The sequence below is a fragment of the Acanthopagrus latus genome, chromosome 16 (genome assembly GCF_904848185.1).
Source record: "Acanthopagrus latus isolate v.2019 chromosome 16, fAcaLat1.1, whole genome shotgun sequence".
Lineage (NCBI taxonomy): Eukaryota > Metazoa > Chordata > Actinopteri > Spariformes > Sparidae > Acanthopagrus > Acanthopagrus latus.
The window spans coordinates 14,462,335-14,487,919 of record NC_051054.1 but is presented as its reverse complement, the minus strand read 5'-3'; the positions used below and the strand labels follow the sequence as shown (position 1 = coordinate 14,487,919).

Below are 25,585 nucleotides of genomic sequence, written 5' to 3'. Positions count from 1 at the left end.
TCACGTATGAACTCTAGCACCGGGTCGCAGAGTTGGATATTGGCACAACCTTGTGCTGGCAGTGCCACTTTGACTGCAGCACTTTCACTAGTAGAGTGGATCACACTGATAATCAGCCCAGAGTGGATTTTCCCGAAAGAGGAGTGTTACATGACTATTATTAGACTGTAGCCCTGAGGCACTCCTCTCTCTCTCTCTCTCTCTGTATCTCTCTCTCTCAGCTCGCCACAGGATGGTTAAACGCTGAGACATCGCTGGATGTGAATCAAGTTTTTTAAATATGCTGAAACCTTTTGAGGTTTTACTATGAACGAAGAGCATGAAAGGAGCTCAAAATCTCATCTAGTGTGCAGACATAACAGACATAACTCAGCATTACCAAGTTTTTGGGCCTTCGTTTTATTCTCAGTGTACAACATTAAATGATTAAAATTCCAATTATGACGTGACATGAAGTTTATTTTTTTCTTTTTTTCTTGTTCTTTTTCTTTATATTTTTAACATTTCTTCACCACACTTTTTGTCATCATACAGGCAGGATGCATTTTTACTGAGACCTGGATAAATCTTCATAATAACTAACAACCGTGGGCTCATACACTGATTGAAACTTATGAAGATTAAACGCACATTTCTCACGAGAAATATGTCAAAACACATTTCAGTGGAGAAGTGATGGAAAAGTGTTGCATCTTCCACGGAGAATGAAAGAAACGTCAGTCATTTTCTCGGTGTCACAGACAGAAACTTGACAGTCATGTGAGATGGAAGCTGAACAACAAAAAAGAGAAGGCAGAAATGTTACAGCCGTTACTGTGAAACTAATATTTGTTGTGCTGCACTATCACACTTCTTGATTGGTGACTGGGTCGGTTTTTATCGAAGGTAATCAAAATAGTCATTTGTCTCTCACCATTAACTACTATACAACACTTTTCAACCTTTATTTATTTATTTTTCCACAATGAGGCCCCATGGTGGTCCCCTGGTCGCAGAGGGACTTCACCTCCATGCAGCTACGAATGCTGAATGTTACAGCGGAGGCATCCTACGCTGTGCCAGACCCTGGAAGCCAGAGACACCCTGTCTCCTAATGAAATAACCCCATCTGACAGATGGCAAGTACCACTTTCCCTCCGTTGCATAATTTAACCTGACCCCCCTAATTTGACAATGATTCAAGTCATCAGCCGGTGGGAGAAGGTCAAGCTTGTCGGAATGGAATCCTGGTCAGGGCGGACACTGATTTGTTTGTCTTTGGAGAAAAAGCAAAGTGACTCATGAATATACAGTAAAACTAAAAGAAATGCATTATTAATCTACAAGTCTCCACGAGATTAGGATGCTTTTATGCATAAATGATGCTACAATTGAGCAATGATGTTGCATTAGTGTCAGCTTATTTTAGACTTGATAATGATGCTCAGGGCTGAATGTCAAATGTATTCTTAATCCTCACTCTGAACAGCAAATCTTTGACTTACATGCTTGACAACAAAACCTGATCTGAGACCTTGACCCTAATCCTGAAGGATTTGTGTCAGGGTCAAATTGTGCAGTGGTCAGCTTTGATTACACAACCTATGCAAAATGTGCAAGAGTGGACCCTGCACAGTTTACTGGAATTTTCAGTTTAATTTACCACTGGAGGTTAGGTCGAGGAGGTTATGTGTATCTAAAAAAAGGCAACATGAAAAAAGTAGAAATCAACAGACAGCTCAGTGATGTGCTTCCTCTGACTGCTTTTGGAAGAATGTAAAAATCTTGCTCCACAAACTCTTTAATACAGCAAATGACTTAACTGTTGCATTGTGGTCTCCATTCTAAGAAATAAATAAATAATTTTGGTTCACTGAGCGTCCTTTAGTGGTTGCCATGTCATTGTTTTGATCATCCTGGACCCATCATCCAGAAAAGGTCCCTCTGAAATGAAACCCCCCAAAACTGCTCCTGTGCTGCATCACTCCAAAAAAAAGGCAATGTACTTTAAATGTTATATTGATAATTACAAAAACAAAAAATGATTGATTCATATGGCCGAATGTTATTGGACCAAATGGTGAAATGAGGGGTTGTAACATCAAAAAAAAAAAAAAAAAAAGTGAAAAGACGCCTCTTTCACTATGTAAGCTTATTGAAAAAAGTTTGGACCCATGAAAACTGACTTAAACGCCTTGCACTCTTCCTGGGGTCTTGTGTGTCTACAGCAGGAGACGCCTCTCATTACTTTCATGTAAATAGACGTGATCCGTCCTGGGTGGCAGCTTACATCTATTTGTCATGTCGCTTTTTTTCCCTTCGATATTCTTGCACTTCTTTTTAATTCTAATTAATCAAAGTAGGAGGCTGTGTTAGTTTTTGGTACTTTGTAGCCCCGATAGTCCTGTTTTTGTTTTTCTCACTCCTTTTTTTTCGTCAAGAATTTCTTTTAGGATTATTAAAGTTCCATCTTATCGTTACACGAGGAATGAGCAACTCTTTTTGTCCGACACGAATGTTCCTGCAGTGTTTTTAATACTCAACAACAAACCCGTAAGGCTGCACACAGCAAGCATGAACAAGTCCTGCAAACAAATCAGCAGATGGCCGTAACCCTTTTTGTAACACTTATCCCTGCAGTGTTAAACTATCATTCGCAGCACAGCCACGCTGGCATTTTGCCTGGAATGTTACTGAGGTCTTGAGATTTCCCTGATTATAGATCCCTGGACCCATTCACACACAATCCCACACAGGAAGAGTTCCTGAACATTTAAAGGATTGATTGCATGTGTGAAAAGGGACGATGTTCCCTGTCAAACTGCAATCAATGAGTGAGAAAGGGAGACACCTGAGGAAGAGAATGTAGTTTCTAACAGTGCAGGTAATGGAGGACTAGGATCAAACTGAAGCCTGAACTTGGCTGTGTAAGAAGATGAAGAATGATACATTTTTTGACCTGTAGCGGCGGGTACCGTCAAACAAAACTGCAATCCTGACCTCACTTGGCACCCAGACTTTGCTGGCCTGAGAGGCGGGGATTTTCTGAGAGAGAAAAAGGGGAAGAGTTTGGCAGTCTAACAATGACATGCAAACAGAGGCTGGGTGTTAGTGATCAAACTTGGGGCAACTGTGTGGGGAGTGGGCGTCTGGTCTCGGCTGATTGCTAGATCCCCAAGATTGTTCAGCTGACAGATGAGGGTCCAGAAGGTGGCTAACAGGATGAGGCCGGGTGGCCACGTGGCTCCGTGGGGATTAAAGGCGGCGAGAAGAAGGTAAAGAGATTAGACTCAGAACGGAGCCTGCTTTTTTAACCTCGTCACTGTTGTCACACTGACAGCGCGGAAGGAAAACTTGTGAGCCACAATTACATCAGTTCACTGTCTCTCCTTCCTCCTTCCTCCTCCCTCCCTGGCTCCCTCCTCGCCCATCCATCCATGCAGCCACCTCAGCTCTCTCCAGGGACCCAACGACACCCAGGAACTCACTAGCTCCTGAACAACTGAGCTGGAGAGCGGATTGGAGTGGAACCAGACTCCCTTCTTCTTAACAAGCCGAGGACCTTGTCAGCACCAATGAGGAGGCTTCTGCATGCTCTGCTAATGGACTCAAGATAAACACATTCTGGATTTGATTGTTGTTTGCAACAGTCTCTTTACAAATGACAACTTCGGGCCTGAAAACCACATAAAATTAGCACATCATGCTTTTGAAGTTAGGACTGCTCCTCACTTTGTGTCTGTTTACGCTCCAAGCAAGTCGAATCAAAGGTAAGAATCCTGTGGGGAGGCTGGCCTGTTAACTTTTCTGAGGTGTTTCTTGTAGTTTTTTTTTTTTCCTTTTGTAGTGCGATTGGAGAAACAAACGCTGTTTGTGTCGGCAGGTGAATGTTCTCTTTCTGTTTCTGCACAACAGTTTACAACAATCTAACTCTTTCAGGCTGAAGTGTGCAGATTGAGAGAAGTGAAGTCACTGTTCACATCACTTTAGGTTAAGTTTATGACAAATGATGCTTTGATCTAAAGATCTTTCTTCAAGTCTTCAATCCGCTGCATGACAGGAGACTTCAAGATCCACTTCAAGGGCAACAGCGTTTTCCAGTTGGAGGTGTGTGTGTGTGTGTGTGTGTGTGTGTGTGTGTGTGTGTGTGTGTGTGTGTGTGTGTGTGTGTTGGGGGGGGACTATTTGAAAGAACTATCTCTGCAAACTAAGATATGCTTGCTCAGCCTCAAACATTTGATTTTTACAGAAATGTCAAGCTGCCACTTTGAAGGTCATGAATATTCACCCTGAATTAAACGTGCGGAGACATTTAATAGCTGCTCACTGGGAAAAGATAGCATCAGTTCACCAGCGATAGCATTTGCGTCCGCACTGGTTGTCTTGTTCAGTGTGATGTGCGAGCTCATTATCCTGAAGGAAACAAAAGCCATTCTGTTCCCAGCGTCGCAGGACACTAATCTTTTCTGGCTTGTAATTCTGCTGTGAGGCCTTTTTTGCGGCTGCACCGGGCATTAAGGCCCCGCTCAAGCGCTCCCTCCTCTTGCCTGGGCCCTCGTGTCCCTGCATGTGTGACTCATGCTTCGGGCTTACCGATTCTCCCAAAAACCCATTCGAATGTTGCCCCGGTGGCGTGACTATCAATGAAAACACACATGATTTGGCTGAGTTTCAAGTCGAGCGGAAGGCTTGCCGGGTGAATGGCGCTGCCTGACAGACATTAAGCTGGGGGATATTTGCCCATAAGACTGTCAATACCCACACATTCTTTGCATGTTCTTGGTGTTTAGCCAAATTTGGATTTGAGGAAAACAACATTGTTCATTGTGGAGGTTATTAGGTATGCGTGGCGCAGTGATTAACACAGTTGTTCTCTTTGCGTGCTCGGAGATTTATGTCAAGCAAAATATCTGAAAATGCCAGTGTTTCGGGCCTTTCTTGCACTCGCATGTTAATTTTGATTAGTTTAATTCCAGCTCCAAAACAATGGCTAGTTGTGCAGCAGGAAACCACATTCATTCACTTCAAGTGCGCCAACATACAATAGGTGGACACAATATGAACGACACGTACATGTATAATGCAAAGCAACAGCCATCACAGACTATGACCTGCATTTGCTCAGGGTTAAAGTTTATTTCTCAAGAAAACATCACATCACAAAGCTTCACAAAGGTAGCTGATTTGTTCATTTGCATCCACAGCCCTCCCCTCCATTGCATAACACGTTCTGCTTATATGCAAGGCCGTGTAAGAGCATGACGTTGTGTCATCTTGCGTGGTTGTGATTCAGAATCAACCGATATGTTTATTCATGGGCCCAATCAAGCAGACAGATAACCGATGATTGCAACCACTGTACATTTGCAAATGTACAAAAAATTGTAAAAGTCAAAGTTTAGTAAGTTTTAATTTGTTAGTTTCCTCAAGTACTGTGCTGAAGTACAATTTTTAAGGTATTCTTTTCCACGCTCTGCTAATTTATACTTCCACTCCATTAACTGTCTTTGTTAACCTTGGTTACTCGTTACATTGCACATTCAGATTATTCTGTGTTGACAAGCTGTTTCCTGTGATTTGCAAGCAATCAGATTGTGTTGAGCCAGACACTGAGTGAGACCACAGAGAGTCAAAGTATATTTCAGACTAATTCATTTTCGCATGACCAGACAAATGCTGAATATCGCCCCTGATGATCGCCACTGCCGATGTTCGGTCTGTCCCTTGTTGTGATGCTGCAGCGCTGACAAAAATCTCTTGACAGACGGATAGAAAACACCTGTCAAAGTAATCAATACTGCTTCTGTAGGTGTCTCCAGGATTGCGAATTTCCCGTGATGACACACAGACTCACAAGGTGAAAACATTATCCGTGGTCACTGTTGTTGATATGTATTAGTTAATGTCACGGGGCTCATGGTATTGGGTTTCCTAATGTGAATGCGCACTCTTACACCTTGCACCTTGCTCTTGCTTGACACTCTCTGAAATATTCCCGTGTTGTTCTTCTCCTGTTCATGGTTCAGTGTTGCCCCACCATGCTGGACATGACAAATTTTAGCGCCTGAAGTTCTGTCTTGTCGAATTTGTCCTCACAAAAATGCAGCATCTCAGCTTAAAGCCCTGTGTCTGATGCCAGTGTGATCGTGAATGTATCATTCACACTCGCCACCTTCTTTTAAATTCTTCCATAAACTTTGCTCTGATCCCTAATCCAGAGGAGGCACACTTTGTTATGTTGCATTCAATGACTTGGAGTCTGTGTTTCGGGGCTCATAAATCCTGGCTTAATGTCTTAAAAAGTCCCCTGAGGTTTGCCACCTGGCATCACAATGAGTGCCTTTCTTCTTAAATAGCTTTGTTGAATGGGGAGACTGTGTTAGAGAGTGTTTGACTGGCACAATAACTTGTGCAATTGTGTGGAATTACCTTGTAACGCCTCGCTGGGGTGGCTGAGCTTGTTTTCTTTACTAAGGTGATCAGAAAATTAGGGCAGTTCTCCTCATTATATGTGCAGCATGTCAGTGAGTTATGGAAATGTGCCCGGTCTGTGTCTGTGTTGCTGCTTGAATGTTTTGGTTTGGCTGGATTGTCTTTGTAAAATCCGATGAGCATCCACCCATGCCTGATTTTAATCCCTTTAAGGGTTGGGCTGTGCACGCACATCCTTTTTCAGAAGTAATCCACACGCTTGCAGCTCTGCACATCCACACCTGTACGCTCCACAGCATCCCTGCACTGTTGAGCGGCTTCAGAGATGCAGCGTGGGTCAAGTCGCCCACGGGCATCTCAGCGGCCGCTCCTTAGAGAGAGGGCAGTGTTACTCATTCATATCCTTCCAGTCACAAATGGACACCTTAAAGCTTCAGGCCCTGGACGTTTTTTCCACTACGGTGAATTTAAAGGCTCAAGTAACTCATGGCACCTTAAAGACATATAACATTATGTACACAGAGGAAATCTCTCTGCCTGTATGTCCCAAAATAGAATCCTAGGGAACCACCTTGTACGATATACCTCTCACTATTACATCCATCTCAATCATCACTCATGACCCACTAGAAGCGTGTCTGTAATTTCTTAGTATCAACATATCTGCGTGTCAACCTATGGACAGGGTGCAGCCCCCTAACTGAGAACAGCTCTCATCTGTCTCTTCTGCTCAGTTTGTGGTATAAAGAGCTGCAGATCTGTGTGTCTGTTTGACAGAGGGCGGGGCGAGCTGACATACAGCCAGGCAGAGCAGAGAGGGGAAACAGGATGAAACCAGCACTGCAGCTGCGTTCACGCAAAATCTGAAGGGTCATATTCTATCTCTCTGTTTTGCTGCTTTGTTTTGCTAACGCTTGAAAAGAGAGGCTAAGTTTAAGACCCATCATACGCGGTTGACATCAGTGTCTAACCCTAAAGTCCATTATAATAATACAGGTTTTATATAAAATCTTCAAAATTTGTAGCTGACTCATATTCCTGCTGACATTTTTTTTTCTAGTTTTGTCTAAAATTGGTGGAGTGTGCCTTTGAAATAACACTATTTGTATGGTTTTGCTTTTATCCATAAAGGCAAAGGCGGCATAAGCAAGATTTTTGCTAATTATTTTTTTCATCCTTATATAAGCAATAATAACCAAATCCTCCTGAAAATGGAAGGGAATTTCTTCTTTTTACGCAATGATTAAATGTAATGTGATGCAAATTGATCTGAAAAATGTACTGACCTGAACTAACTACTGCTTAATGTTGGACTGAATGTTCTTGCGATGCCTTTATATGCCTCCTGCATGTAAACTGGGATGCCATGGAAGTAAAAGAGTGAGCTGGCAATTTCGACCAAGATAATAATGACTAGCTTTTTTTCAGTCAGTTCAAAAGCTGCTCAGAAAAAGATTGGTGATTAGAGGAGCTGTTGCATATGGTTGTTGGAGGTAAATTCAAAATTATAATCAAAGCATTGGGTCATCCTGTAATTGTGGCCTGCAATTAAGCACCGTGTCACAGTGGTTGTGTCATGAGAAAGGTCAACTTTTTTTTGGAACTGGAACTGATACTGTAAAAACTCGTTATTTCCTCTCAAACTTAATAACTTCACCGACTGCTCTTGCAGATCTCCGTGAACACAGTTTGTCTGGGCTCAGGGATGTGAAGCACAGACACTTTCTAGAGGCCTCCAGACCGACCAGACACGCCACGAATGTCAGAGCGGAGCAGGACGGACATCGGACGAAGAGGTCGGCGCTCTTCAACACGGGGGTCAAAGTGTGTCCCCAGGAGACGATGAAGGCAGTCATCGGCAGCCATCGGTCGTATTACAAACTCCGAGGTAAAGAAAATTAAAAAAGCCTCGACTGTTCGACTTTGATGTGAGGTCATTCTAAAAATGAACTTTAACTTTATGCAAAATGATGAACTTTCCTACAACACCAACTGTTACTTATAGGAAAAGTATACCCAAAAATAAAAATTCAAATTTTTTGTCAGGATAAAAAATTATATTTTAGTTAGTTGAAATGTGTATGACTCTTTAAATCTGATCAATCAGATCAAATGCTGTTTGTCTTAATTGTTAGGAGGGCTAAGTTAGTCTGCTGAAGATGACATGGTGCCACTGAATGACGCACCAAAGCCGTTTTACTGACTTTCGGGACGCACGCAGTGAAGCACTTGATATAATCAAGTTATATGCAAATGGACTTTGTCAAGAGAGACATACTGTGGATGATTTAAGAGGCGGAGATTGCCACCGTGGCTCTGACAATTGCTTAGTAATTCAAATTGTTTTCCACGACAGCTGCTGTGGCATATGATTTTAAAATGAGGCGGATTAATTTGGTGTATTGGAGGTAATTGCGTCGCTCCAGAAATGAGTTTGTCGCAGAATAAATTTCCCACAGGCTTCAGGTTATTGGACAATGGTGGAGCCCGCTTCCCCCACAGAGGCAGATAAAACATACTGTAGCTTCAGGGGCTTCTCCTGATTTTTAATATTCTTAAAAATGCCACGGACATGCGACGACTTAAATATACAGTTTGACATTTACTGAGACTGGCATTTCTGCTTTTTTTTTCTTTCTTTCTTTTTTTTGGTTGTCCCAATCATATCATGTTTAATGTGTTCGTGATTTATTGTAGCACTGTGACATTATGGACTACTGTGTGCTGTGCGCTCACATGCAAAGCTGCACGGAGCTGTTTCTGAGGGGGATAATGAGCTAATCTTACAGATGAATAGCTAAATCACAACAAACACCCAACACGCAGGGAGGCCAATATCAATACCAGCCATCCTAGTTCCCCTCATCCTTTATATATGTTTGTTTGTCAATGGAAGATAACATGGTTTATTTTCTGAAAAGAGTCAAAAGTGAACATCCACAAAATTGTGTGACATCTCTTCAGTTTGTCAGGAGGCGATTTGGGAGGCGTTCCGCATCTTCTTGGACAGAGTCCCGAGCTCAGAGGAGTACGGAGCCTGGGTTTACACCTGCCAGCATGAAAACCTCTGCATGGACGACCTGGCTCAAAACTTCAGCAGCTCCCAGGAGCATCTGGACATGGTGGCCAGAGTGAGTCCAGCGCCAACACCACAGATATATTTTTCTTTCCCTTTGTAATTCTCTCGTCATCCCGTACAGTCTGCGTCTTTCATTCAAACATGAAAATTCAATACGGTTGGAGTGTAAAATAAAAGGACTGATCTCAGGATGTTCTATATGCATCCACACTCCACATCTGTAGCAGCAAAAATGTAAAGTGTGATGATATGCATTTGATACACTTTTTACAGATTCTATTAAACTTGTCCATTTACTATCGGGAAGAGGAAATCAATTTTTCCATCACACCGACCAACAACCTTTCCCCGACATGTCCACTTTTATGACGGCATGTTTTAAAGCCAATCTTCAGTGTGACTCTGTGATATATTCTTTTTTCTATAATTTCAGAGAGTAGCCGAGCAAGCTGAAGCTGAAGGTGAAGGGTATGTGCAAACCTCCTTTTAAGTTTTGGTTTAGATGTGATTTTCCTGCGTGTCTGCTGTCATTTCTTTGAGAATAAACCAAAATGTAATCGTATGAAAACATGCCAGTTTCAAAAGGTGCAAAGGGTGATTAAGCACAAAGATGGGTGACTGCGGAGTCTTGTTTCCAGGTTGTCGAACAACCATCTTAAAAATTGCGCCTTGGATGGTGCAAAGGTGTGAATAACTGGCCACAAAGGCATCAGAGGAGCTCCAGTATGAGCACCCCTGCTCGCAGTGTTCACACCCAGCTAAACCTGGCAGAAAAATTTGAATATTCTGGCAATTAGCCTACCATGAATATTGCTGCAAAGGTTCCTTGTCTTCAAAACGGACTGACAAATATATTTTTCTATTTCCAGAGTCATCGCTGAAACCCCAGATCCAGGAAGGGACTGTGAGTTAAACCCTAATGCATCAGTACTGTTTGATAAAAGCCGTTCATTTACTTTACGGCTTTAAAGGAGACCTATGATGCTTTTTTTCTCCCTTTCCTTCAGTGTGTTGTATAAGTTGTTCTTGTGCATCTTAAAAGTTAAAGTCCACACCAACAGAAGCTCAGCATGGGCATACTGGAAACCATTTTGAGGACTGAAGCATGTAAACCTGTAATAGTAACCCAAAATAAGATTATGAACCAGTAAATTGAGCATAATAAGTCTAATAAGTAACAGCTGTCAGTACATTGTAACGATGACATCATAAATGAACTGGCGAGTCGCTGTTTTGCCTCAGGCACCTGGACCCCCCCTCTGATTCTGCTGCCAACAGAGGCCAACGGGGTAAGTCCACCCACTGTCCACCAGAAGTTTCAGATCATAATAGACTTCTTTTTTTTTTTTTTCCTTTTGATTGCATTAAACAACCACGTCATTTGGCGTTTCTTTGCCAGATCGAGGAAGACCCCAACCTCATAAAAGAAAACTACGAGGAGTACATTGTCGAGTTCAGCGTCACCATAGTGGACCCGACGTACAGCAAGCTGCTCAGTGACCCCGAGGCGCCGCTCCACACTGATGTCGCGCTGGAGCTCAGAGAGAAGGTGGGGGCCAGGTGGGGGGCCAGGTGGGGGCAAATGTGTGATCTATAAAAAACCCTTGAAAATCTTACTGGGGGCGATAAAACCTTGAAACACCACAGGTCAAAATATCTGGTGGCGGTGTTGTGTCCACTTTGCATGGTGTCATACAATGAGATCAACACTGCCAGTTTCTATGGCGTTGTATTGTGAAGTGTAAAACTCACCCTGATTGATTTAACAGCTTTAGGGCTGCCTCCAAGGGACTTTAGGTAAGACTCCTAAATGACCACAAGCCTGAAATAGTAAGATCTAATCATATAGATTATCTCCAGCTAAGAAGGCATTGACTCAGATTCTAACCGCAGCTCTTAAGATCCACTTGTGCCGGTGTGAAACCATTAGAGCATCATTTTGTTTTTTTATTCTATATTAAAGATCTGAACATCGCATGTCAAAATGAAAGTTGGCGTTTCATAGTATAAGAAGCCTGCGTCTTGGCTTCACATTTCTAGTACTGCTTTGCATCGTCTAAACCTGTTCGCCAGCTGCTAACACTTACTGTCGCGTCAGAGCCCACCCACCCCTCTGCCTGCTCTGCAAAAGTCCCCATCCAAATCAAGACCTTTTCCCAAACTCCGTGGCTCACAAACGAGCCACTCCTCCTCACTTTCGTTTTTGTTCCCCCATGATTTTGTCTCAGTGTGCAGCCTTTCTTTTTTATTTTTTTTTACCTGCTTTTGCCTGCTTGTTCTGACCAACGTCCTTTTTTTCCCCCCCGACCTTTGCTGGCCAAACACGCACTTCCCTTTTTGCTTGCTTTTCCTGACCTTTTGGCAAACCCCCCCTTTTTTAAATGTTGGACATAGTAATCCTTTTAATATAGCCTGTCTGCTTCTAAGTCATGCATTTAAGTCCATTACCTGCAACACTGAGTCTTTACAGTCGCATGTGTGCAGCAACTAACAAGTCAGACCAACCCAGGGGGTCCGAGGTGTGTTTAGGTGGCTGGTATCTGTGCGTGGGTACAATTTGATGCAGATAAAGGGGATTGTTGGGCCTTGGCGGATGTATGTGCTCTGCTGCGTTCCATTTTAGTCTTCATTATCGATTCATCTTGTTCTTATTTTCTCAAGTAATAGTGGAAAATAGTGAAAACGCATCTTTTGCAATTTGCAGCAGTCAAAGAAGATGTCTTAAAATGTCTTGTTTTGTTAAAAAAACACATCTCCAGCCATGTAGTACAGTTTGTGAATATGCGTTCCTTAGATGGTTCAGTGAGTTTTTAGATGGTTTTACTGGTCCATGATCCCAGAATTTCCTGAACCCATAAAGCAGGATTAGTCCACCAGTTTTACTAAATATATTTCTCTTTTTTTTTTTTTTTTGGTTTTAGATGCGTCATGTGTTTGAAAAAGTTCCAGGATTCAAAGAGATTCGTGTTCTGGGATTTCGGTGAGTTGACTCAAGCTTTATTTTTTTGTTATGGTCTGGCATGATGATTGTGCTGTTTTTTTTAAAGATAACTCATTTTGACAAAACAACACAGTGACTAAAATAAGAGACTAAAAAACATAAATTTGTCATACCTCTTCCCCTGAAGTGGCCTTTTATTGAAGTGTTTTATTGCCCAGGTCTCCAGAGAAACTATAACATCCCCCAAAAATATCCCCTTCTGGGAAACGACTCAGAAATTGCCTTAGCAGACATCCATTACCGGTGAGGGTTTCTGACATGATTTGTTGATTTCAGCTCAGAGGATGTGTCTGTGCGGTACGCTGTGGTCTTTAATGGAGAAACGGAGCTCAATGATGACCCTGAGGGTCTCGAGGAGCCCGATACCGAGACACACGAGGACATAAACGCTCCCAAACTGAAACACATCATCAAAAAGGCCTTAAAACAGGAACTGTCCCTGTCGCTGCCGCTGGACATACAGACGCTCAGCTTTGAGGCTGGTAAGCATAATACCACACTTAATTGAATAAAATATGAGATCATCGCTCCAGGCAGGAATTTTAAATCTGTATAAATATTTGAACTTATCCTTTTCAGTAACCACAGTTTATCCAGTCGCGGAGCTCGGCATGAACCCCGTCGTATCCGAGGAGGACCCCACGCAGGCGCCCATGGAGGTCAACACTCACACCCGAAGTTTCTTCCCCACCGTGGCAGTGATAGAAAACTCTTTGGAAGCTTTCACAGTCAGACCGGAAACACACACCTTCGTGCCTTTCATCCCAAACGTCCTCCCAGAAGCCACCCCTGCTGTCACACATGAGACTCCTTTAATGGCAGGAGCAGAGGAGGAATCCACAGAGGCTGCCGCTGATCAGCCCGGTAACATTATCGCACTAGACACAACACGCGAAACTATCACAGGGCACGAAGAGGAAGCAGAGCCGGAGGTGGAGGAGATGCCGCCGACTGAGCCCGACGACAGAGGCGAGGTTGAACCTGAAGAGCAGGCGACGGATGGTAAGACCTCATCAGATAGTTGAAGTCCAAGAACTCAAGGCTTTATTGATCGGGCGACATTAGATTGCGGTGTGGATACATTTTGTGCGACAGACAGAAAACAGGAAGAACCTCAGAAAACCAGACCACGATGGAAAAGTGTGGGTTCAGTTGCGGTCTGATCCTAAGTCTTGATTATGCTGATGGTGGGAAATCGGCTCATTGCTGTTGTGGGAAGAACAGGAACAAGTGAAGAACACATCCCCACTCTAGAAAAGTGAGAGGGAACGTAAACTTACTTTAGTGGATGACGAAGAAAATATCAAATATCTAAAAGTAATTGGATAAAGGCAGGAAATAGAAAAGAGCCGGGTAATAACTTCAACTTCACTCTAAGTTTGGACAGTCCAAATAAACACTGACCTATTTCTTTTCCCTTATTCTTACACATATCTGCACTGACTAATCACCTCTGACACAGCAGGAAATGGAAATGGCAGCACAATTCGACTTGGTGGTTGGGTTTCGTCTATGAGGATGCCACCCCCCGCTGAGGCAATACATCATATTAAAAACCATTAACAAGCAGGCCTGCTGATGGTCGAGTCATCACAACCTCCTGCTGTGCAGGGAAATATTGTTCAAACCTGCAGAACTTCATTTTGAATTCTAGTGGAGTTTCCAAGGGCTCCGAATGTGTCAGGTTTGTCACGCTGGATTCTGAGAGACATCTACAATGTTTTTGATTTGAAGGATCAGTGCAGCTTTAAAAAATATGGACTTCTGCTTTCAGATATTTTACTCATACAGCCAAAGAAAAGGGGATAATGCATTTAATAAACTGACAATGTGCTATGACAAGAAGATTAAAGCTAAACTTAAAGGAATATTTTTGAAATATGCCCTCTCTCTGAAGAGTTGAGAATATTTAAACTTCTAAGAAGATGATTCGTGGAGCGAGAGAGGAGTGCACACCAGACATGCTGTTCCATAGTCTCGTTGGCGACACGCTTCTAGCAAAGCGCGCCATGTGATCGGCCGCTAACTCAACTCGGCTGTTGACATGTGACCTCTCTCAAACCGCTAGTTTTCTGTAATCCAGAGGAAAAAAAAAAACTGGCAGGCATGGCAACAAAAACAGAAGAAGCAGCAAGAAGCAGGCAGAGACACATCTGAGAACTAGTGAAGTACAAAAATACAAAACCAAACCAGCACAAACCAATGAAGGTCTGGGAACACAGGCAGGAACACAGAGAAGGACTGGGGAACAGGCACAGAATATGCAGGAAACTCTGAGGAAACAACCAAGAGGGGTTGGAAAACACAGGCTTAAATACACATAGGCACATTCGCTAATGAAACAAAAAACCACAGAAAAAAAAGGCAGGAAAAAGACAAAGATAGGAAGTGGAAAGTCACAACACGACACATAAGGATAAATTCCAACAAAATAAAACAGGAAATCACAAAACTGGAAAACCTCAAACCATGACAGTTGATTTAATGATCAAGGTTAAAACATCTGTGTTACTGAGCTTCAGAGGTGCTGATAGGAGTATTTTGCAAAATAATGTGCTTTGGGCAACAGCTGCAAAAGCACAACACGATGCATCAATGTCCTCTCATGATTATACCTGTATAAACCCACAAGTGTACCTGTATACTGTTCTTGAATTACAGAAACTTTCTCTTATTTAGAACCTGAACCTGCGGAACAAAATGAAGACCCTCCCTTGGAAACTCCAGACTCCCAACCAGAGGAAGAAATGACCGACACACCTGCTGTCGTTTACCACGATGTGCCCGAGCTTGCAGACCGCACAGTTACTGCCATGTCTATCACAGAAGCGGCGGTATCAGTCCCCATGCCATCGCCTCATGACGATGCTGTCCAAGGCATCGAACCAGACACGGATGTTGAGCCTCTGCCACCCCCCGTGGAGAGCGGCGAAGCCCCCGAAGAGAGAGATGAAGCCAGCGGAGGGCAAAGTAGAACAACCCCAGTTTCAACAGCGCTGCCTCCTGAGAGCTCAAACATTCAAGAGGATGCATGGTCAAGTCTGAATGGGACAAATGTGGTGGTGACGGTACCACTGGAGGAAGAAAGCGGCAGTGGGTTCCCCTCGGAGTCCGACGAGCGCCCGTATGAATCTACGGCTGCGCCGGCCATGAGGCAGGCCAGCACCCCTCTGATGACCGTAGTGGATAAGAACAAAGAGCTAGTGGTTTTCTTTAGCTTGAGGGTCACCAACATTATGTTTTCTGATGACCTGTTCAACAAGAGCTCCCCAGAGTATAAGTCACTGGAGAATACCTTTCTTGAGCTGGTAGGTACACAAGCTTTTGTGCTGGACATCATGTTGTTGCATGCCACATTCTCATTTTTGCTTTTTTCGTAGTCCAAGCTGAAATGTGCAGTACATGGTGTTAAACTGTAATAAATTAGTTGTTTAGTTTGGTGCTTTGTCTAAATCTTGCGCGGCTGAGGATGCACTTTGCAGTAAGCCTTATCCTCACTGCTGCTTTTTATTTATTTATTTTTTTTTTAAAAAAACCAAACCTCAAATTAACTTTAAATTATAAAAAATGACATTTTTTAAAAATATATTTTAAAAATGTAATGAAGATGATGAAATAATGAGGCTTTAACAAGCAATCGCCAAATGTTCTGAACAAATCTGCAGTATGCTAATGCTTTAATTTCAGAGGGGCCATTGTGTTGACAGTTTAAAGAAAATGTCCTGTTTCACTCAGACACAGCACTCTGGGTCCAGAAACTCGCCAAACCCTGGAGCTTCCAGTAAATCTGGGCTTAGGAGACAGACGACTTTAGCCTCCATACCGGTATCTTTTTTCTTCCATATTGGAACTACATCTTCCGATGCCTCAGAGAGAGCATGACCTTTCTATTTCTTAACTAACCTTTCCGAAATGCAGTATCTAATGATCTGAAAGCACCTAACATCTCTCACTTACTCAACTTTAGTGTTAAGCTTTGCTTTTTTTTCTCCGCTTACATTAGACGTTAGGCCTTCCTGTGTAGATGCATGCTCATGTCTGTTGGTTTAATCTGTGATTTTGGTTCTAATATTGTTTGTCATTGTGTGTTTTGCCTTAATTTTGGGGGGAATTGTGCTAAGGTTTCGAGGTTATTCAGGGACTGTTTAGATTCCCTTGATCTCATATTTTAGCATGTCTTTTAAAAAAAGTGGATGTGTCCAAAGTTCTGGGCTATAAAATGAAAACAAGACTTCTGCAACAAATTGAAAGGTTTTAAGAACCATCAATGGTAAAGATGCAACATGGTCAAGATAAATAGTTCAGCATTTTGGGAAATATCCTTTTTTGCTTTTCTTGAATGTTTATAATTCGACTCACGTTCTGTGTGGTTGCACATTTAGATGACAACCACTCTCATAGCTGTCCATTCCATATATAGCTGGGGTCAGTAGCCGGTTAGCTTAGCTTGAAAAAGCTAGCGTGGGTCTGTCCAAAGATAACAAAATGCTCCTACTAGCACCTCTGCTGCTCTTTGCACATGCACATGCATGCAATTTAATTGTATTTTTTCATGATGCTATTTAGTGTATGCGTTTAATTGATCAAAAATGCATATTTGATGCTTTCATATCTGATTAATAACAGAACTTCCACTAATGTTGGGGACCCATTTTACCTGCTGGGCCACAGACTGAAAGACGGTTCCTGAGTTTTTGTTTTTTTTAAAGTCAACTTTTAAAATTTACAGTGCAAATCAAATAAGCGCAGTGATAGATCAGGAGAGGTTGGCTCATCCTTTAACTATATATCAGTAAATGCTACAGTTACGGCTGAAAATGTCAACAGAATTAAACAACTTTGCCACACATTTCACATATCTTTGCAATGCAAGCTGGGTTTTATGGCCTTTGGACAGAGCCTGGGTTGCAGTTTACACCTTTTTTTCTGTCTTTATGCTAAGCTATGCTAACTGGCTGCTGCCTTATATTTAGCAGATAAGCAAAGCAAATAACCAAATTTCTCAAAATGTTAAACTATTCCTTTAAAGAAAAAAAATGTTAGCGAGATGTTAGAGCTGTCATGTCTTTGTACGGATGAGCTCTCAGCTTTGAGAGGCTGTTTGTCGAAGATGCTTTGCATCATTGTGTAGCACTAATTATTACTTGTTGTGGGACTATACGTTTGTGTTGATGTGTACAGTGTACAGTTAGACAAGTTTCTCATCAACAAAATTACAGACTTTATTTTTGTACTTTTGTTGCTCATGTGCGTTACAGCATTGAGCGGTGTGCTGGTCTGGGTTGGAAGCCTTAAAGATAAGCGTGCAGAGGGGAATCGCTGAATAAATGACTCGCTGTGGGTCAGGACAATGTGACAGTAGGCTTAGAGGACCTAAAACAGGAGAGTCAGGCGACCTTTGTGCAGTTTGTGGTGCTAAAAACTGTATCACTTTGTACGTGGTGGAGTGCAAACGAGCACCCCGGGGGCAGTCTGAATCATGAGACCTGGGTCGGCCCGAGTCATTGTAGGACTCAGGTTTGTGACTCGTGGGTAAGAAGCTTTACGTAATACTGGTCGGTTCCAGCACCACACACATCGGGCTATTAATGGTCCCAATCTGCTTAGCACGACATCAGTCGAGTTTGTGTGGACATCTGTATGCATGTTCAGTGCTGTATCTGCTGTTTCATAGATGTGCTGTCTGTGCTTCCTACTACACCCAACGAGACAATGAAATAAAGTAGATCACAGATTGGTCAAGGTCATCTTATTTCGGAGCAACACTTGTAATCAATGTCTCTTTTTTTTTTTTTGTGGGCTACGCTGCTGTTCTTCTGTAAGTGAGAGTTTCAAATTTGCATTAGCCGTTGGCAACCAGGTGAGGACTTTGTGTCTGTAAGCCCGCGCTTATCAGAGAAAAATCAGAGCGAGAAGCATCGCTCGACATCCCTCGTTCGGTGTCGCGGCTTATCCCGAAGGCTGGCGGAGCGGACATATTTTTAGGCTCGCTCAGAGGCGCCCTGTGCTCCTGCGTTACATAAAGGCCTCAGCCTCAAACCGAGGAGGTGCACGGATACAAATTGGATTGTGTGTTTGCCGCGGTGCCAAGGCACAGAGGGAATGTGAGCTACTGGGGCATGTGGGTTAGGACAAGATAAATAGTTAATAATGTGTTATGTTTTAATAATTCTTTCACTAATTCATTAGAGTATAGACATTTGGATTTCATGGATTTATCCCGCTTACATTTTAGACCATTTTCTATAGACTATATAAACATCTGCACTGGATATGAAAAACATGGCATTAAGTACATCGATGCAAATTTCATGCACAAAAACAAAAAAAAAAACCCTAATAAATAATGCTAATATCACTCCATCTCCAATCTTTAATGGTTGCCCAAACCGTGGTTTCTGCAGTTCTCCTCATTAATCCATGTACTTAGCTTCCTGGCAAAACGTAATGTGGTCAGACGTTTGAACTGGTGAGTATTTATCGTCTACTGTCTATTCTAACTGCCCCATTAGGAAAATAGTCAACATGTCGTCCTTTAAATGGGCTATTTAGGTATAGAGGAGAACAACTATTTCGATATTGGTCCAAGCTTGTTTATGAATCACTGGAAAATGGCAATGAGGAAATGTCAAGTACATTTGGCAGCCCATTTAAATGGACCTGATGTAGTGTTTTGCTGGATATTGGTGGTAATGTACATTTGCAGTCCCTTCATATATATTTATACATATATATGACCCATTAGCCTCCAGTGGCTGGCAGTACCCCCTGTTTACCTTCGCCTCACTTACCCCCATTACTCCTGTACCTACTGGTTTGTGAAGCAACCAATAAAATTGGACATGGAGGTTGGAATGACTTTTTATGACAGCGTAATATTCCCCCGGTGACTTTTCCTTTTTACGACATCAGAGAAGGGATGATTTATCAGGTTTTTTTTTCTAAAACAAGAACCAGTAGATACATGTGTAACCTCAGAGAAGAAAATGTGACTGTGTTCAAGACTGAAACAATGTCTGTGTTTGTGACTTTCTGTCTGCATTGTTTTTTAAATTATTTTTTTTTTTTTTATAAAAACTTAGTGTATATAGGCCGGTGTTGTTGTTGTGGTGTTCCTTTGTCCACAGTAGAGACTGCGTTGAGGTTTGTTGTGGAATAACTCAGCTTTGACCTTGTGCGGAAGGCAGCAGAGCTACAGACTGGTATCTAATCTACGGCGTAGATGTAATGCTTGACATTCTGCATTGAGACAAATGGAGGGCCGAGCAGCGAGCTGCCTGTCCGGTCGTGCTAAAGTTGCCCATTTGTTCGGGATGTTGGACCCTCTCGTTCCCCTTCCTCTTTTCTATTAGCTATAGGGAACTAGCGCTCAGTAAACTGTCTGCCAGTGATAAGTGAAGTAACCCGATCAGAGCAGAGCTCCTTAAGGCCTCTTATCTCCCCGCTCGACAGCCAGGCCAGCTAAAGCATCGTAATCTCTCCCTCTCACACTGCGGCTGTTCGAATGTTTGCCTCGTCGCTGGTGAACACGGAGTGGCTGGGAGGAGAGCGGTGCAGATCGATGAACATTGATGGAGCCCCATTACTTGAACTGGTTGACTTCCCTCTCGCCCCAAATATCACCACCGTCATCAGTCCGGGCCAAATAGTCCTGATAGATTGGTTTTCTCCCCTGTGTGAGCTGCGAGTCTGAGTCTGCTGGGATATTTTTTTAAACTGCATAAACTTGGAAGGTTGTATTGTATTGCTTTTACTGAACTGATTGCTAAGACGCTGCTTCGTAGGGCAGTTTGCAGTAGGTGGGATAATGCAGAAAGGCTTGAACCAACAATGTAGCATGCACATGTTACCGTTGGGCACTTAACATAAAAGCATGCGCCAAACGCCATATATTATAGATTTCTTTTTAGACTCGAGAGATTCTTTGATGTCGTTTGAAAGTTCGAGCTTTTCATCATGCGTTCCCGGGCTCTTCGTCAGCGACTTGAATTAGCACGTTCTGTGTTCTCCTAATTTTGCTCCGGATCTAATTACAAAGTCAGTGCAGCAATGGCAGGATTTCATGCTTGCATCAAAATTTAATTATGAACTATTCATAGCATTCACGCAGTAAAATATGTGACCTGAATAATTCAAAGTCGGCGGCGCTAAGACAACCTCAGCCTTGTCGGCGTGGAAGGCGAGGCCGCAGGTGGACGCGGGCCTCCTCTCCGGAGGACGCCGGTCTATCCCGGGCGCTTTACATTGACATCATTTCATTAACTTAAACATCCGAGTGGAAATCACTGTAATTCTCGGTTGAGAATGATTCAGTTTTTTTTTTCCCTTCCTTTTTTTCCCCGTAAAACATTAAAGTATTCTTACTTGAGTACAAGTAGTTTTCCTCACTGATCACTAGCTGAACAGAAAACTAATCTTTCTCCTTCTGAGTAGCTGAATACACTGATTGAATATAAATTAATTTGCTTTCCTCTCGCCTCCCCACAGCTTCTGCCATATCTGCAGTCCAATCTGACGGGATTCAAGCAGCTGGAGATTCTCAACTTCAGGAACGGCAGCGTTGTGGTAAACAGCAGGATGAAACTGGACAAGCCGGTACCTTACAACGTCACGGAATCCGTACACTGCGTGCTCGAGGACTTCTGCAGCGCGGCGTCTAAGCGGCTCGACATCGAGATTGACAGCCGCTCCTTGGAAGTAGAACCAGGTGAATGTATGTACAGTGTGGTCACCAACAACTCACAAGTAACTCACGTCCACGTCATGCATCCTCTCTCCGCTGTCTTTTACCATCAGTGTAAATCTGATGCGTCTTTTTGCCCGACATAGTTCACGACCTCATTAAACGCGCCCTATTGAAACCGTTAATTCCTCCTCTGGATCTGTGGACAGGTGGACGCTGCACTAATGTTAATGAGGTTTCACCTTCCTAGTCTTTTTCCTCTTTGGTTTCAGCTGACCAAGCGGACCCCTGTAAGTTCCTGGCCTGCAACGAGTTTTCACGCTGCGTGGTGAACAGTTGGACCGATGAGGCCGAGTGTCTGTGCGATCCTGGATACAGCACCGTGGACGGCCTGCCGTGTCAGAGCACCTGCGCCGTGCAGCCGGACTACTGCCTGAACGGAGGCCGGTGTGAAATAATCCCGGGGCACGGAGCCACCTGCAGGTACACAAACGCTGACGGATGAGGGGGAAACGCATGACCTCAGCTCGTTTCAAAGGTTTTTGCATTTTAAACTCGAGAGGAGGTGCAGTTGCTGCACATTTCTTCTAACTTTGACAAAAGCTGACAAATGCCTCTCTGACTCGCTGGCATCACCGTGCATTCTTTTTTACTAAGACGAGTCGAGGTTGGTTTTCCTGAAGGTCAAAGTCACAGATCACATTGCCTCAGTTGGCTTTTTCAATCTGTACAGCGCACAACACCCCCTGCCCTTAGACTGCCGACTCGAGTGAGGAAGAAACGAAAGACACCTCAGAGACGTCTGCAGTGGAGGGACCCATGCAATAGATGCAGGCTCATACAGAACAGACCGACACAATCACAGTGTAGAAATGACTGAATAACTTATAAATAGATTATAATCTATATGAGAAGATTGTGTGGATCCAGGAGGGCGTCAAGTGGTGTCTGACTGGCTAAACAGGATAATGAGTGACAACATTGTGCTCTGGTTATGTTTAGGCACAAAAACACTGGAAGTTGCCTTATAAATACCCAAAGGCGTCACTCTTACAAATGTTGAAACACCTGAACTGTGGTCACTAGCCAATGTTCTCACCTGCATCTTCACTATCATCCCACCCCCCTCCCGATGTCAAAGTCAGGTCCTTAACATGTAACGTGAACGTGATATTGCAGAAACCTCAATACAGTACGTAGCCTGTGACACATTCTAATGCGAATGTATCGGCGGTTTGCAGTAACGTTAACTGCCAACATTTTATCCTGGGGCTGCCCTAAGGACACCTGTAGTAGGTAACTCACTGAGGCTTCTTAAATGCTGCATGTGTTGTTGTGTCTTATTAGTCTGCAGTATTCACACTCGCATGCATCTTGCAATTATCTTGCTTTCTTCAATTATTATGGGCAAACAGGAAGCTGTGGCAAGACTTCAGTTCAGTCATATAACTTGGACTTTTTGAAGTTGCATTATTTTCTTGACGTTTGTGCCAGGCAAACAGAGTGAAACGTGTTTTCTCTCTAACCTGTATATTTTTTCTCGCGTCTTTCAGATGCCCTGTGGGTAAATACTGGCACTACCACGGAGAGCGCTGCAGCGAGCTGGTGTCCATGCCCGTAGACCCTTCGCTCATCGTGACCTGCCTCGTGGGGAGTCTCTGCCTTGTTTGTGCCATCATCGGGATTTTGATTTTCATTAACAAGAAGTGCATAAATACCAGAAAGGCTGTAACGTTGGTGTGAGTACGAGCACTTTCACTGCTTGCATTTCCAGAAACCATTGTGTTTGCCTTTGCAGTGATTCGTGATTGTTCCGTGTTGTGTTTTCCTTCACCTGTACATCGTAGGCACACCCTTGCTCCCTATGCCTTTGAGAACACTCTGAGGGAGAATCCAGTATTTGAGAATGACGATGGTGTCTTAACCCAAGTGTCCACGTTGCCTTATCCCTCGAGTTCGGCCTCCTCCCAGTCCCAACAGTCTGAACAAGAGCATTTTGCCTCAATTGAAAATATACATCTGAGTATTGAGGTACACTTGTGCTGCCCTGCTCAAAGAACTAAATCACTAACCTCCAACCTTAAAGGGACAGTTCACTCAAAAAAATTGAAATACATTTTTCCTCTTACCTGTATTGCTATCTAGCACTAGACTGTTATCTTGTGAGACGCTGAGTTCTGTAGATAGCATCCGTAGAGAGGGCAAAATACTTACATGTATACTACCTACATGAAACTGCTCACAGCAAGGATTGTTTTGATTTTAGGGTGTACTGTCCCTTTTAGACTGCAGTAATATCAACTAATACGCTCTAAAAACTCTGAGAAAATAATTGTTTCTCTTTGCTGCTTTCATCCTCCGTACGTTTCATCTTTGTTCTGTATTAAGATTTTATTTTTTTTTTCACCATCAAAGTTCTTGTGTTGTGTTGGAAGCCGGTCATAAAGTCACATCTTTTGGAATGTGAATCTGAAGTGAGTACCTCAGAAAGAAAGCCACAGTCCAGCAGCAATAATACAACTGAAACAAATCGGCCACAGGCTTGTATAGGCAGCCAGGAGAGACGGGGAAGGTCTCGTTTTTCATGTCATGTTACAATCCGCTCACACATGGCCAATAAAAACGTGGTAAGCACGTGTAAATTGCTCAAAATTGTCATTGTCAGTAGTTGTTCAGACTCTTTCATGTATTAAGCCATTCATGGTACACACCACCACAACTGTGAAGAAGCTTTGTGCCAAGTCTGACAAAGGTATATGACAGTTTTAACGCTGAACTCTGCAGTAGCAGCTGTAGGTAATCTGTAATCTCCTGTAGTAGATATTTCATTCCAGTGGACCCCAGTGTTGGACGCTTTAATTCCCCTTGTATCTGCTTATCTCCTTGAGGTGATTGTATTAGATGTAGTAATGAAGTATACTGTCTGCATTCTGTCTCCACAGATCCCCCGACAACTCTACACAACCAGATCAGAAAAGTTAGTCTCTGAAATGGTCGACTTCCATCATTGTATACCGCAGAACGAGGTGAGGACAACAGAGTAAAGAGTCATTGTTGATTTTGCAGATTTAAAGATACACAAATCCCCAGAAAATCCTCACAGAAAAGTTGAAGGGAGATCGTTTGAGGACTTTTCGGGTGCTATAATGAAACATATTCAACACTAAAATAGCAAGATAACTTATCTTTCCATATGCATCTTATCTGACTGTACGGTCTGAGTGATGTTCAATAACCTTTACACATATATTTTCCAGCTCTATGATGCGTGCAAAGGTAAAACTTCTGAGCATGTAGCCCTCGCTGATTTCTCAAAAACAAACCGAATCACTGTCGATTTTTGAGCATTCAAACAGTAGCTTTAACTGCAATCAAAAATATATTTTTTTGCAAAAAAATGATCAAACATTAACCTTGAAATGACACCAGTGTTTGAAAAATGTAGTAATATTTTGATGGATTTACATAAACCAAGTGTCTTGTAGATAAAGTTACAAGGTTGTCCTGTCTGTAAATGTGTGATCCCGCCTGAAATGAGCTATTTTTCATTCTCCCCCTCGTCTCTTTCCAGACGTGGCGACGGCCAAATGAATACAGAACACGCTGCGTTTTAAGGGCATCAGATAACGAGTGTTTTGAAGTAACAGTCCTTTGATGGAACCTTCAAAGACTGGAGTTCGCTGTTTAACTGTATGTGGGGTGCGAGGTACAGTAGACCAGTCAGAAATGGTGTTTAAAGTGTTGTGATTTATCGTTCATAGTGATTGTGTCTCGTTAGACAGAGAGCTATGGATATTAAGGTGGACTTAGGTTGTCTTAAAGCGGAACCTAATATTTATTTCACATATTGAATGGTAGGAACATTTCCTGTATACCCTTGGCAAAGGTTGTTGTTTCCTCACAATGAGGTATTTATTATTTACAAACTGATACACATGGTGGTATACTGAGTGTAGACGGTAAAATGTTGTTTATTTTAATGCTATTCTGAACTATTTGTTGTGTCCCAAAAAGAGAATGAATGTATAAGCTGCTGACTTGGGTCATGACATATTGTTTATAGAAAATATTGTCTGTCCTGTTCAAAACAACTCTTCCCACTAATCATTTGTCTTATAAGATTTGGATGTTTTTTTTTTTTTTTTTTACGCACATTTTGCATTTAACAGCAAAGAATAAAATGTCTTTTTTTGCATTAAAATTGTGAAGTGTCATTTGTTTCTGAATGCTTAAAGCTTGTTTGGTTGTGTGACAAATTAAAACATATTTATTAATGATTTAAAGGGGCTATATGTGACAATTTGTTGCAACTTGAATGTATTCATTGCTGTTTTCACTGTAGTACATGTCGACAATTAATCTTAACCTGTCATTTACTTCTGTTAGTTGGTGTTAATCACTTTGAAGTAGA

The 25,585-nt window shown here is 42.6% G+C and overlaps 1 protein-coding gene across 1 annotated transcript; it reads left to right on the top strand.

Moving 5' to 3' along the window:
• Positions 1-3,188: 3,188 nt before the first annotated feature.
• Positions 3,189-25,538, top strand: impg1b (interphotoreceptor matrix proteoglycan 1b). Its single transcript, XM_037071692.1, has 18 exons — positions 3,189-3,749; positions 8,084-8,299; positions 9,376-9,542; positions 9,924-9,958; positions 10,360-10,394; positions 10,733-10,779; positions 10,890-11,039; positions 12,412-12,470; positions 12,768-12,973; positions 13,071-13,493; positions 15,171-15,799; positions 16,227-16,316; positions 20,979-21,198; positions 21,447-21,657; positions 22,728-22,913; positions 23,022-23,205; positions 24,117-24,200; positions 24,746-25,538. The coding sequence occupies exons 1-18, from the start codon at positions 3,683-3,685 to the stop codon at positions 24,827-24,829; spliced, it is 3,093 nt and encodes a 1,030-aa protein (XP_036927587.1). The 5' UTR covers positions 3,189-3,682; the 3' UTR covers positions 24,830-25,538.
• Positions 25,539-25,585: the final 47 nt, after the last annotated feature.